The 12,204-nt window shown below is 43.7% G+C and overlaps 1 protein-coding gene and 1 long non-coding RNA gene across 8 annotated transcripts in view; one reads left to right on the top strand and one right to left on the bottom strand.

The window, feature by feature from the left end:
* The window catches only part of LOC115599362, a 17,404-nt gene extending 9,643 nt beyond the window's left edge, over positions 1 to 7,761 (top strand). The window contains exon 3 of the long non-coding RNA XR_003988347.1: positions 7,387 to 7,761. This is a non-coding gene — a long non-coding RNA (uncharacterized LOC115599362). The remainder of the gene's footprint in view (positions 1 to 7,386) is intronic.
* Positions 1 to 12,050, bottom strand: part of AKAP10 (A-kinase anchoring protein 10) — a 19,976-nt gene extending 7,926 nt beyond the window's left edge. For 2 of the 7 annotated variants that reach the window (XR_003988346.1, XM_030462326.1), the window contains exons 1-9: positions 11,845 to 12,043; positions 7,886 to 7,933; positions 5,465 to 5,647; positions 4,622 to 5,155; positions 3,192 to 3,290; positions 2,663 to 2,747; positions 2,209 to 2,332; positions 1,239 to 1,375; positions 43 to 187 (exon numbers count right to left, since the gene is read on the bottom strand). Coding sequence is in view for 6 of the 7 variants with exons in the window: in XM_030462326.1 (XP_030318186.1) it covers positions 43 to 187; positions 1,239 to 1,375; positions 2,209 to 2,332; positions 2,663 to 2,747; positions 3,192 to 3,290; positions 4,622 to 5,155; positions 5,465 to 5,647; positions 7,886 to 7,933; positions 11,845 to 11,866 (1,377 nt within the window). In the remaining variant the exon portion in view is untranslated. Of the gene's footprint in view, positions 1 to 42; positions 188 to 1,238; positions 1,376 to 2,208; positions 2,333 to 2,662; positions 2,748 to 3,191; positions 3,291 to 4,621; positions 5,156 to 5,362; positions 5,409 to 5,464; positions 5,648 to 7,134; positions 7,208 to 7,885; positions 7,934 to 11,688 lie in introns of those variants that run through there. The other 5 variants (XM_030462324.1, XM_030462325.1, XM_030462327.1 and 2 more) reach the window with 5 other exon arrangements.
* Positions 12,051 to 12,204: the final 154 nt, after the last annotated feature.

Below are 12,204 nucleotides of genomic sequence, written 5' to 3'. Positions count from 1 at the left end.
TCATTTTTACTGAGGGTCAGAAAGGCTCTGAAGGTTTCTCACCGTCTCCATGGTAGTCCATGCCTGCCTTAAGGGAGTGGTGAAGCAGTTGGGGAGGGGACCTCCTTCCCTGCAGATGTTGGATTCTATCTCTAACCTCACTGAGTCATCGAACCCAAGAGGATGTGTGGCTTGAAGGGAGAAGTACCTGCAGCAGCCGACAGGGGAAGACAACACAAAAGGATTTGCAGAACTCTGCAAGTGGTTAGTGCCCACCCTTCCCACATCTTTAATCCTGCTGCAGCCACTAACTGGTGCTTCAAAAAGGCACAGGCAACTGATCCTCACTAGGGACAGTGGGGAAAAAAAACCCAATTCACATTAACATTTCTGATCAAGCCTTGCCCTGAAGATACAGGTAAAAAAACAGAGTGTACAGAAGTACTGGTGAGCAGAATCTCACACACAGACTGGAAGCAGGAACAAAGCAGGTAACAGCCAGGGCTCTGAAGCAGCATTTGGTCAGCTAAGCACAGCACTGACAACTGAGTTTTGTGGATGGAGCAGGAGGAGGAATGATCAAAGTCGGAGGGAATTGCTTTGCTTCCTCTCCAATTATTATTTCCTACTAAGGTAAGAAGCTTGTGGCAATGAGTCTCACACTGAAGCTTAGGAACAAACTTCTGGAAGTGGTTTTGATGTCCATCTTCCAGTGGGGCTGTTGCACAAAACAGAGGAAAAAAAAGTTACCTTACTGGGAGGAAAGTCTGACATCAAAAGGGATCTGTCACCTCCTTAAAAATAGGAGTCTTTCAAATACTAAGAACAACTACTCAGCTTCTACCACGCATGGTAACAGCTCCTACAGCCCACTTCAAATGGATCACAGAATCTGAACCTTCAGGTTTTCCTACCTGTGAAGCATGTGCTAAGGTTTAAATCCTTCACATTGTCAAATGGCAACCAATTGGCTTTGATATTTCATGACCAAACATTAACTCAAGCAAATGAAACCTGATAACTCTATGTTTAAGAACCAAGTCCTTATATAGATTTTCTCCTCATGTATAAAAATAAAGAATCAAAGTCCTTGAGTGCATGCACATCAGAGGCCTCCTTAGTGAAATGCATCTCAGCACAGCAGTGCAAGGATGCACAGCTATGGTTTGAAAACAAAAAGTTCATTTTGCACAGTGCAACACAAAAGTACAAGCACAAAATTAGAGCTTCAGAAAGAAAGAGTTGTTGAACTCCCTCACTTGTCATATAAAATCATGGCATCATTCTGTGCTTCTTGCCCATCATACTGGCCTTCTTTGGCAGCGAGCTGAGACTGGAAGTTATCTGCTGCCAACCAGAACTGCAACACGTTAACTGCATCTTCCTTTTCCATGTACTGGAAGGGAAATTAAAAACAAAGAGAAGAAATTAAAGATGTTTTAATAAGCATCTTTTAATAAGTGCCCACAAACCTGCTGCTTCACGTTTAAAACAAGAACCATAGTCCATATATTATGATGCAAATATAAGTATATAAATATTCTGAATTTTCAGATACAGTGCTGCATATTTAGTTAAAAAAAAAACCAACAACTTGTGACATTTCTTTTCTGCATTAATTTTTGCATACACTTTCCAAAGAACTATTTATTTGTCTCAAATTAAGTATAGAGGAAACACTATGCTTAGCTTACACTGCACTCAGCACACTGACTCAGCTTTCCAGTTTGCTGTTTCAAACTACACTGGCTGGTCAGACTATTGGGACATCTATTTTGCTACTAACAGATGATTCCCTCAAGGTACAAAGCCCTGCAAATGTCACTTGATACATTACACCTTCCAATCCTCTCTTGTAAAGCTATTTGTTAGCTGCAAGAATGTTTAAAGCTTTCAAAGTCATAACTGCATGTGGCAAGATGAAGGTGACTCTGCCAAAGCTTCCACAAAGCAGAGAGACCCTTAGAAGCCCTCAGTGACTGGAGAAGATGCACACAAATAATTCTATGATCCTGTGCCCAGGCTGGAACATTTGAAATAGTTCTACACATGGGTAGGAAACTGTTCAAAGCTCTGCCTCCTAGAAGATGATACCCCTCAGCTTTCTGGTTCTATCTGAGGTGCCTTTATTAGAATCATCAGAGAATGAATACTTGTTCTTTTTTCACTTGACAGAAAGGAATAATTGAATTTTAAAAACCCAAAGCAAACCAAATCCTAACAACTCACCTCAGAGAAATAGAACAGGGCTGATTCACAGAACAGTATATCAGCCAGATAAACAGTCCCACTGGTCAGCACCTCAATCTGGTATTTACAGAAATGGTGACTTCGCAAAAATTCACTAAAGTGCCTGCAGACAGAAGAACAATCAGTTACAAAGTGTCACCAGCACCCAAGCCACCTCATGAACCAGTTAGTTCTTGTCTCAGGTATCTCCTACTTTTAGGTAGATAAAGGCAAAACAAGCAACAAACAGCAGTGGTTTCCAAAGGAGACAAGGAAGATGCAGAGCATGCAGGAAGAGCAAACAGTGGCAGGAGTGGGGTTAGAGGAAGAGGAGTGAACAACGACAAACACAGAGACTGCACAGAAAGTGATTACATGGCTTTGCCTCCACCAACATTTTAACAGAACCAAAAGGCCAGCAGACACAGGAATCCAAACCAATCAAGCCACTTACTCTTGTTCCATTGCATTAAACACCACTGACTGTGCTGTAACAAAACAGTTGGGATCCACTTGTCCATCTTCCCCACAAATCTTTGCTGCAAAGAAAGACCAGGTTAATTTTCATGTGCATTTGGCTGATCAAGTTGAAAAACATGAGTGATGATTAGTTAAAGAAAAATTGCTCTAGTTCAAATCCACTAGAATAAAAGTTTTTGTGCAGTCAGGAGAAGTTGAAAGTACTGCAGCTATATAATATTATGGCTAAAAGATTTGATTGAGACTCAAATCTGGATCCCCTCCATATCCACCAGGAATTATTTCACTAATTTAAGCAAGAAGCTCTGAAAGTTCTTCTGGGGATACTGCACAGCACTATGGAAAGGTCAGACCCACTGATAACTGTAATGTCATTTACTATCTTTTTACAATTGACTTTAAAATTCACAAAAATAAGAAGAAATGAGTTTGTGTGGTATTAGAGATACATTTTAATGGAAAAGGAGGAAGCTCTGAAAGGAGTAGGCAGAATACATTCTTACCAACTATGTCATTTCTCATTGCTTCTGTTATAGGAATTGGTTTAGCAGCATCTGGAGAAATATATTTGGTAAAAGTACTAACTGCATCCCGTTCTATACCTACAAGGAAGAAATACAGAATCAGACTCTGAATTCCTTGATACCCATCTAAAAAAGTAACACATTTCCTTCCCAGGAAGCTTTCAGTCCACTACTTGATATCCAGGTCATCAGAAGCTCAGTACAGACTGATTACTGAGATGGAATAAAGCAACACTAATTCCCTACCACCAGCCCAGGCAGCACCATCTTCCTCAGCTGCAGGTCTTGGTCCCAGCACTAATGCCTTTCTGGCAAGAACTGCAGTGAAGTTCCCAGTTTCTAGCTCTCATCATAGAGAATATAAATCACTTCCATTATGAAGGAACTGAAATTTAAAATTAAATCATGAAATGGGATGCCTCAGAACAAGATGTATGCTTGACATGTCACCTTTTGAGAGTCAGGACACTGAAAAAAAATTACACCCCAGGCTTTTCAGCTCTCTCAGAAAGGACCTGGTGCTTTCAAATTCTTTTAGGTATCAGAAAGCAGAGGTGCTTTTCATGACATTGTGGTTGTTTAAGCAAGTTTGAGGCTGAAGTTATGTATTGTGGAGGTACATGAGAAATAACTACATGAGAAAGACAAACATTAAGAGAATTGGATACAGCTCAAGGAAACAGTTGGGCAAACAAAAGGAATCAATGTGAATGGAGTGTTTCCTTTTAGTCTGAAGACTTGAACAGATGAGGGAGGACTCAGCAGATGCAAAGCAGAGGAACAGGTTGCTGTGTATGTAGCTTATAACTAAAGTAAATATCATTTGTATTCATCCTTACTTCCAGTAGCCCCTGAAGAGGTGGAATCCAAATGAGAACAAATCATAACAAGGGGAAGAACTCTAGCAAATAAATCCAAGAACAAAACCAGTAGCACACAATCTCAACAAGTAAGCATTCCTTGTGCCATTTTACATGATACAGGGCACCCACCTTCCATGGGGAGTTAATTATCCACTCTCAGCCCCATCATCCAAATATTCTGCCATTCTTTCAAGCAGGGATAGGTGAGGGAAGAATGGGACATTGTAAGTTCATTTCTTAAGATACACAGGTAAGAACAGAGCTAACCTGAGCTTATTGGAGTACATCATGATTTTAAAGTCTCCTCAGCAGTATATTTATTTGTAAACAACCAGACAGTCAAATACATGGCTCAAACTGACCCTCAGCTTACACAGCAGGTTAACATTACCAATATACAAAATTATACAAGCTTCTTCCTCACAACATCACATTGTACCTCCTGAGAACACGAGAACCAAGGTAGCTCCCCACACAGAGTGAGCAGCAGCTGGGACATGCCCCATCTCCCCACCTTTTTAAAGAAAACAAACACACAGTACTTACTTTTCATTAGTTTTCCTGACAAGTCTTTTAGTGCAGAGGAGGGGCTGTTTCTATTTGATACTGTAAGCTTGGAAGATTCTTGCTGATCAGTCTCAGATTTGCTTAGACAAAGAACACTGGGATTATCACTCCCCTGACCTGGGAGCACATGGTTCTGGCTGTTGCCAGTTCTGTCCTTCTTGTCCAAAGCCACTGGCTTGGTCCTGAGCAGATGGACTGCACCAGAATCCTCCAGTCTCTCCTCCAGCAATCCACTTGGAGAAGCTGACACAGTTTCCTGCTGTTTTGAGGGTGACACTGGCTCTGCCAATGAACTCTGCTTCACTGTGTTCAGGCTGTGTGCTCTTATCCGAGACCACGTTGTGGAGTGGAAGCTTTCAGCCTCTAACCAAAACTTAACCAAATGTTCCATTCTGCGCAGTTCCATAAACTGAATAAAATAAGGGAGGGCTACATTGTCCTGCAGAACTTGTTCAAGGGTCTTTGAAAGGCTTGATTTGGTCTCTTCAGCCTGGTAATTCAGACACGATCTGCCTAAAGAAAAATGTCACAGGAATGACTCCACATTGCACTCCAGACACAGGTATTCCATACAGAAATGTTCTGCACAGCAGCTGGTGAGGAGATGACCCCAACATAATGGTGGTTACACCAACCTCTTAACAACTGTACTGCCCCCAGTCAAAACCCTTCTAAGGTTAAACAGATGCTATTGAAACAGCAGTCAAAAATATTAATTACCTTATCCACTTGCCTGAAAAATCAAAGGATGGTGAACCTGCCAATAATAAACATAGGACAAAAAGGAATGTTGACATGATTCTAGAGCTGCTGAAGCCTTACCTAAGTCTCCAAAATGAGCAGCTTCCATGTGACTTGGCTGCTTCTTAAGGGCAGCTGTCCGACTGCTAGAGAAAGAGTCCATGTTGGCAGAGATGGCATTAATTGCCACATGGCTTGGTCCTGCAGCCTCCAGCAAGGCATGATTTCTAGTGCTTCTCTGAGGGGAATGTACTGGTAGTGGAGCTGGAATCAAGACAGGAATGATTAAAAGATAAGAATCCCAAGACCTCTTTCTAAGCACCCCACGATATACCAAAGAGCTTGCAAGAGTCAATTGTTTTAAAAACCTGAAGGTACCACTGTGTGCCCACTTTGACCAAGAGTCTGAGAAAGAGTAAAGACCCTAGAAAAAAACCCACGTTTTGTTGCAGCAAGAATCAACTCACTTCCAACAGATCACTGGTACCCACCCACCTGTATTTTCCTTATTCAGTAGCTAATCAAAAAATGCCAAGTCTAAGTTTACACATGAAACATTATTCTGGAGCCTTCCTGCTTCCTTGATAACAGCTATCGTACAGCCCAGTGCTTTGCCAGCAGCTCAGCTCAGTTGCAGTGTTCTTGCCAATCCATTTCCACACCTTTCTGAAGGCTAAAATGTGTTACAAAACCCTGAACTACAAAGCTACCTGGGAGTTTTAACAAGACGTTTTTCAGAAACGTTTTCTTTGTCTCTCTTTAGTTTCCAGAGAAAATGAAGAAATTTCTCTGGTGAAACTTGGGTTTATAAACCTTGCCCTCCTCCAGCTGTTTCAGAACACATCTGGATATTAGAGCCCAAAGAGAACCGAAACCAAAGAACGTCCTCACACCAAATTCTGCCAGGGAAAAAGCATCAACTAATTGTTCATTGATGACAAAGCCAAAAAACCCAAACCACTCTCACAGCAGTTTCAAAAGCTCTCAGGAAATTGCATTTGATTAGGATGTCATGTGAGGACATCTCACACCTCTGGCTCCCAAAGCCACTTCCTAACAAGACATTTCTTCAAGGTGCCCAGCAGCTTGGTGATGATGCTTTCCACACTGCACAGTTTTGTCTTTGTTCACAATTTTCACAACATGTGGTGGCAGAGGTTGTGACAATTTCACATTTGCACGTCATGGGAACAGATTCCTTGGGAGCAAAAAGTCAAGGTTAAGCTACAGCAAAGTGTTTTTCCAATTGCAGTGTTTGGTACCAAGACACTGAGTGAGTGCTGCCTCTCCCAATGCCTTTGATATTTAATGCCTGAAATAACTGAGAAAAAAGACACTTTTTTTTTTTTCCCCAGGCCAATGGATAGCAGATGACAGGAACTGGGGAAAACTTGCTGGAGGCTACTCATGCAGAGCCAGAGCCACACTCATAACAGCTCAGGCTTTTCTGAATTAGATTCAAATTTAATAGTATGAACATTTGAGGAAAAAAATGTTCTACTTAATAAAAAGACCAAAACGCCTGTTCCAAAGCCTCCAGACAGCTCTATCTGGCTAACCTGACACCAGACAGATCGTGGAGTAGCTGCCTGCCAAACTGCCAAGATGCTCCCTGCCTGCAGCAGCTCATGATGTGTAATACAATAAACTCTCACATTTATTGACAGGTAATGTAACCTCTGCCAGCCCCTCATCAGTGATGGCAGTCACACTGAAATCACAGGGTGTGCTATCAAATGGACACAACTTACTGTTTCCTGTATCTGATTTGAAAGACAGATCTCCAAGGTGAAAAAAAAGCCTGTAATTTTCTCTTGATATCCAGATAACACACTGACAATAACAAAAAGGGATTTTGTCTGAGATACAAGTAACAGATCACATCCACACAAATTACACCATCTTCTTTTAGTACTACAATAAAACTGACAGTATAAATAAACTTGTTTTCCTGTGGTTTATAAACTTCCTTCTCCCTGAGATTTTTTTTTCTCTCCTCACAGATTTAGCAGCAAGATTTCTGTATCACACAGAGCAGCATCAGAACAGCTCTGCATTCTGACCAGGACTCAGATCTTCAGCCTCACAAGCCTCATCACTCAAAGTCAAGTCAGACACTGGCAGCTTTTTTTGCAAATCAGACACAGTTAAGCTGTGTTCTCCAAACTGCAAAGCACACTCCAGGTGAGCAAGAAATTTCAGAAACAATTTCTTGTAGATAAGGAAGAGCCACTGATAGCAAGGTGACTGAACTGCATGATCACTTTGAATTAAAGCTCATGTCTGACATAATTTAATAACCTTCTGTACTTACAGCTTCAGCAAGATGACTAGGAAAGATTAGCTACTATAAATAGTCTGAAACAGAATTAAGTTTTGGGGTTGTTTTTAATGGGATAGGTCACATTTGCACTTCTAAGGAAATGAACTCACTGGGTAAAATAAAAATGGCAATTGATATTAGCTATCTGAATTTAGAGACAAACTAAGTATTGATCTTACTTTTAATTGCTTTCACATCTGTGGTCTTTTCTTGTTCTTTGCCTTTCACTGTAAAATACAAAGAAAAATATTAATGCTATTTTGGGTGACCAGTGGCATTTAGCAGAGAATGGACAGAAAATTCCCAGTTTCAGCAAGTAGCAAAGGCAGATGTAAACTATCATTTTGTTAAAACTAATCTCTCATGTTTAAATCTGAACATCTAGAAACCAACAGAGGCTTTTCAAAGCTTGTGTTGGGTTATTTTGCAAAGCAAAACCTTATCACCCATTAATTTAATTTAATGAAACACAGGGTGATAAAATTAACATTGAGAAAGATGCTTGTTGTCTATGTGAGTAAAGCAAAGCTACATTCAAGGTTACTTTATTAAACATCATCAACTGGAAGGAATCAGGGATGTGTTTCAGGAGCAGGGCTCTGGCAGATGCTCTATGAACTACAATTCATACACCTAAACCCAACATCTCCCTGGGTGGGGAGATGGACTCAGAACCAGCACCACGAAGCCAAAGACACCCAATGACTTCTCAGGCCTGCTGGATACCACAGAAATGTTCTAGGAACACAGAGCTGTTAATTAATTCTCTCACAAATAATATTGTTTAACTACCAAGCAGCCTATGGCAAGCAACTGAGGGGAAGAGAATAGTTTAAAAAAAGTTGTGCTGGAAAAGCAATTTAAGAAAACCCAAAATGTTTTAAAGGAAGCTCCTAAGGGAAGTGAAAGAGGAGATCTGTTTAACACAAAAATCAAGAAGCTGAAGGAGTACATAAAACAGGATGGCACAGGAAACAAACTAAGGGGTGATCCTGAAGAACATCTAATGAAACCTCTGGCTGCTCCAGGCTGGGGCTGTAACTACAAATAGGTCATCTCTGAACACCCACTGAGGAGTCCTTCCCAACCTAACCACAAATCATAACCCTGCACCATCAAGCATTTACATCACAAAACGGGAGCAGATTAGGCAAAAAAAAAAAACACCACAAAAAATCCCCACACAAAACAACCAACCAACCAACCAAGAGCCCTTCCTTTTCGTACCCGAGTATTTTAAATATTTTAAAGGGAAACTCGGCTCTGGTTACATAATTGTCCTGCCCGGCTGCGGCAGGGCCGTGCTGCCAGCCCCCCCTCCCTCTGCCACGAGTCCCAGCCTTGCAGGGCTGCGAACTGGCAACTCAGCATTTAAGATTTCAGCTGGCAGCCAGCACATTCCCCCTCTGACAGAGGGGTTTAAGCCTCCCTTCAAAGAGCTGCATTCTTTTAAAACAGAACTCTCCAGCCCGATGCAGCCGTGACCAGGGAGAACAAACCACCTTTTACATAACTGCTGATAGGCAGGAGAAAAAACATCACTGAAAACAATCTGCATGTCTGAAGGGACACGGAGGTACCAGTGTGGGGACAAAGCCACCTCTGTACAGTTTTACAAATGCTTCATCTTTCCATAATTATTCCAACAGTTGATTCAGCAAATCTACCTCACCTACAGGCAGTGATTCCTGGGTTTCAACAGCCCTCTGTAAGCCTATTTTCAGTTTAAATACATCTGTTCCTTCTTACCAGCTACACAGTTCCTCTCTGTCTAATTAGGTCCTTATTACTTGTAATGCAAACTCCTGGTTCAAGTTCTCTTTACACACAGGCTCCATTTGTCCCCACCAGCTTCAAACAGGACAAAAAGAAGCAGCTAACACCAGAGAACAAAATAAACCTCCTGTACACAACAAGACCAAATGTTAGGGAGTGAAGCTGCACAAGAGTGAAGTTCCACTCAAGGAACTTGCTTTCACTTTACTCAGAGCAAAAAAAAGGCTGTCACTGGGGTGTCAGTGTGAAGGCAGAGAACTGTAGAGCACCACCCAGATCTTGGGGTTAGTGGGAATTTCCAGTAGTAAAACCTCATTCACAAAGCAGCAACGTGAGATTTGTGAATTTTAATTCACCTCCTGAAATGCAGCAGAATGAACAAACCTGAACTGTTCCCCCAGGTATGCACACGACAAGCAGCACAGAGCATCAGAGGTCAGGCAGCTGGTGGGACTGTGGGTGTTATTTCCAAGTTATCCCCAGTGCCTGTGCCTGCAGTCTGACTGCTTTCACTGATAACAAGTTCATAACCTCTCCTCAAGACCCCAGCTGCTGGGCCACCTGTTAATGCTTTAATTTCTCAAGCTGTTATCTTCCCCCAGTTCTCTAGACCTTTATTCTAAGGAACATACTCAAAAACCAAACAAACTAAACTGGTTTTGAGGGGTTTTTCCACATGTTATAACTTTAAATTTGGGTTTTTTTTTATTTTTACCCAACAACAACACTGCAGCTGGAAGCAGTCTATGCTTTTATGTGGGTTTGGACTGCACGTGTCCAGTCTACAGAGCTTTATCACAAGCCTTAATTTGTTGCTTCTCTCCCAGCTGCACTATTTAGATCTCCTCTAACAGCCAGTGGCTAAAATGCAGATTATCCATAACAATATTATCTCACATACAAGCCAGATGAAAGCTCACTTCCCTCTTTACCAGTGCCTCTCCTGGGAGTTCAGTTCTGACTGTGCTTCTCTGACCAAAGATCCTTTAATCAAAGTAACACAAACAGATAATGAATTATGCTGAATTAGGCACTTCATGACTTTCTCCCTGAGCAAGTTTTTGCCAAAGCTTACGCTGTTTACACATCAGGATGGAACATCAGCTCCATAATCATCAACAGCTCCACAATCAGCTTCATCAATAAAACAGCAGAAGCTATTTCTGAGCAGTTCACAAGCAGGATGAAAGTTTTATTCTGTTGCTCAAAATTAAGGAGTAAATAACCCTGAAAAAAAGATTATGGCACTTGCAAAGCCTTCAGTGGACTTCATGAGTGTTCAGAATTGCAAATATAATAGAAGTTAAAACTCATTTCTTCCAGGCCTACTGCATTAACCTCTGCAAAGAATGAGATGTCCAACGCTGCTACTTTGGCTGGGAGCATTCTAGCAGCCAGTGCTGGCAGAGCAGCAGTCAATAACCAGACTGCCTGAACTACAGCATTACGAGGCAACAGAACCACTGTCCCATGAGGCCCTTCCTAAAAGGTGCAACTTTCAACAAAAACCACTCAAACCACGGATCGTGCAGACTCAAAGTGCACTACACCACATTTCATCACAAGCTGCAGTGTAAGTGCCTTCAAAACACTTCACTCTCAAAGAACATTTAAACTGTATCCATTTGTGCCGCAGGAATATTGTATGCATTGCAGGAGTCCCAAATTTCAAATCTTAGCTGGTGCTCTGTAACATAAAAAAGCGTATTATAGAATTCTACAATGGTTTGGGTTGGAAGGAACCTTAAAGATCACCTGGTCCCAAGGACTGCTTTGGCTTTTATGAAGCACTTAGGTCCCTTCTTCCATTAAGAGGTTTTTAAGCTACTGCTGTAACATCCTCAGCATCCTATTAGATTTTTACAAAAGCCCTTAGAGCAGCACTATGAAAAAAATAATTGTGTAAACTGTCAGAGGGGCTCAAAAATCCCATGAGCAATAGGAGCCTGTGCACCAGCCACCCGCTCCCGATCCCCCGATGTTCCCCGGGAGGGAGCAGCCTGGGGAGCCGCACCCGGAGCCCCCCGGGAAGGACGGGGGCTGCAGCCCCGAGTCCAACATCGGGGCTGCCGGGGGTCCCTGCGAGAACCCCGATCGCAGCCGACACCCCGAGGCCCCGCGGTGCCCTTCCCCACCTCCCCCCGCCCTCCTCCCCGAACCCCGAGGGAGGAAAAGGGCCCCAGGGACGGGGGGCTCCGGGACTGACCGTCGTTTGCGGGGAGCCCGCTCCTCACGGGACGAAGCTCCTCTCGGGGCCCGGGCGCCGTCCCCGGAGGGCCCAGGCCGGGGCCCAGCTGCCGAGCTGGGGACGAGGCCGGCAGCCGCCCCTCAGCCCCGGGCCTCCCGCCCGTCGCCCCCCTACCTTTCCGCCTGAAGAAGGACATAGTGCCGGGGAGGGGGCGAGGCGGCCGCTGGGGAGGGGGGGAGGAGGGAGGAGAGGGGGCGAGGGCAGCGAGCCGGGCTCCCTATGAATGAGACTCCTTCCTCCGGCCGCCGCCTCCTCTCCCTCCGCCTCTTCCTCCCGCTGAGGCGCCAGCGGCCGCCATGTTGTCAACAACCGCCCCGCTCCCTCTTCCGGGCAGCCGGTGGCCCGCAAGGCATGACGGGATGCGGCCGCGGCCCCCGCCGCACTCAACATGGCGGCCCCGGCGTCGGGGGGAGCGGGCACTGCGCGAGTCGGGGCGGCCATGTTGGATGAGGGCAAAGAGCTCCCGGGGGGCAC

This window comes from Calypte anna, chromosome 19, assembly GCF_003957555.1.
Source record: "Calypte anna isolate BGI_N300 chromosome 19, bCalAnn1_v1.p, whole genome shotgun sequence".
NCBI lineage: Eukaryota > Metazoa > Chordata > Aves > Apodiformes > Trochilidae > Calypte > Calypte anna.
Note: the sequence above shows the minus strand (reverse complement) of the source record. Positions and strands in the feature narration are given on the sequence as shown.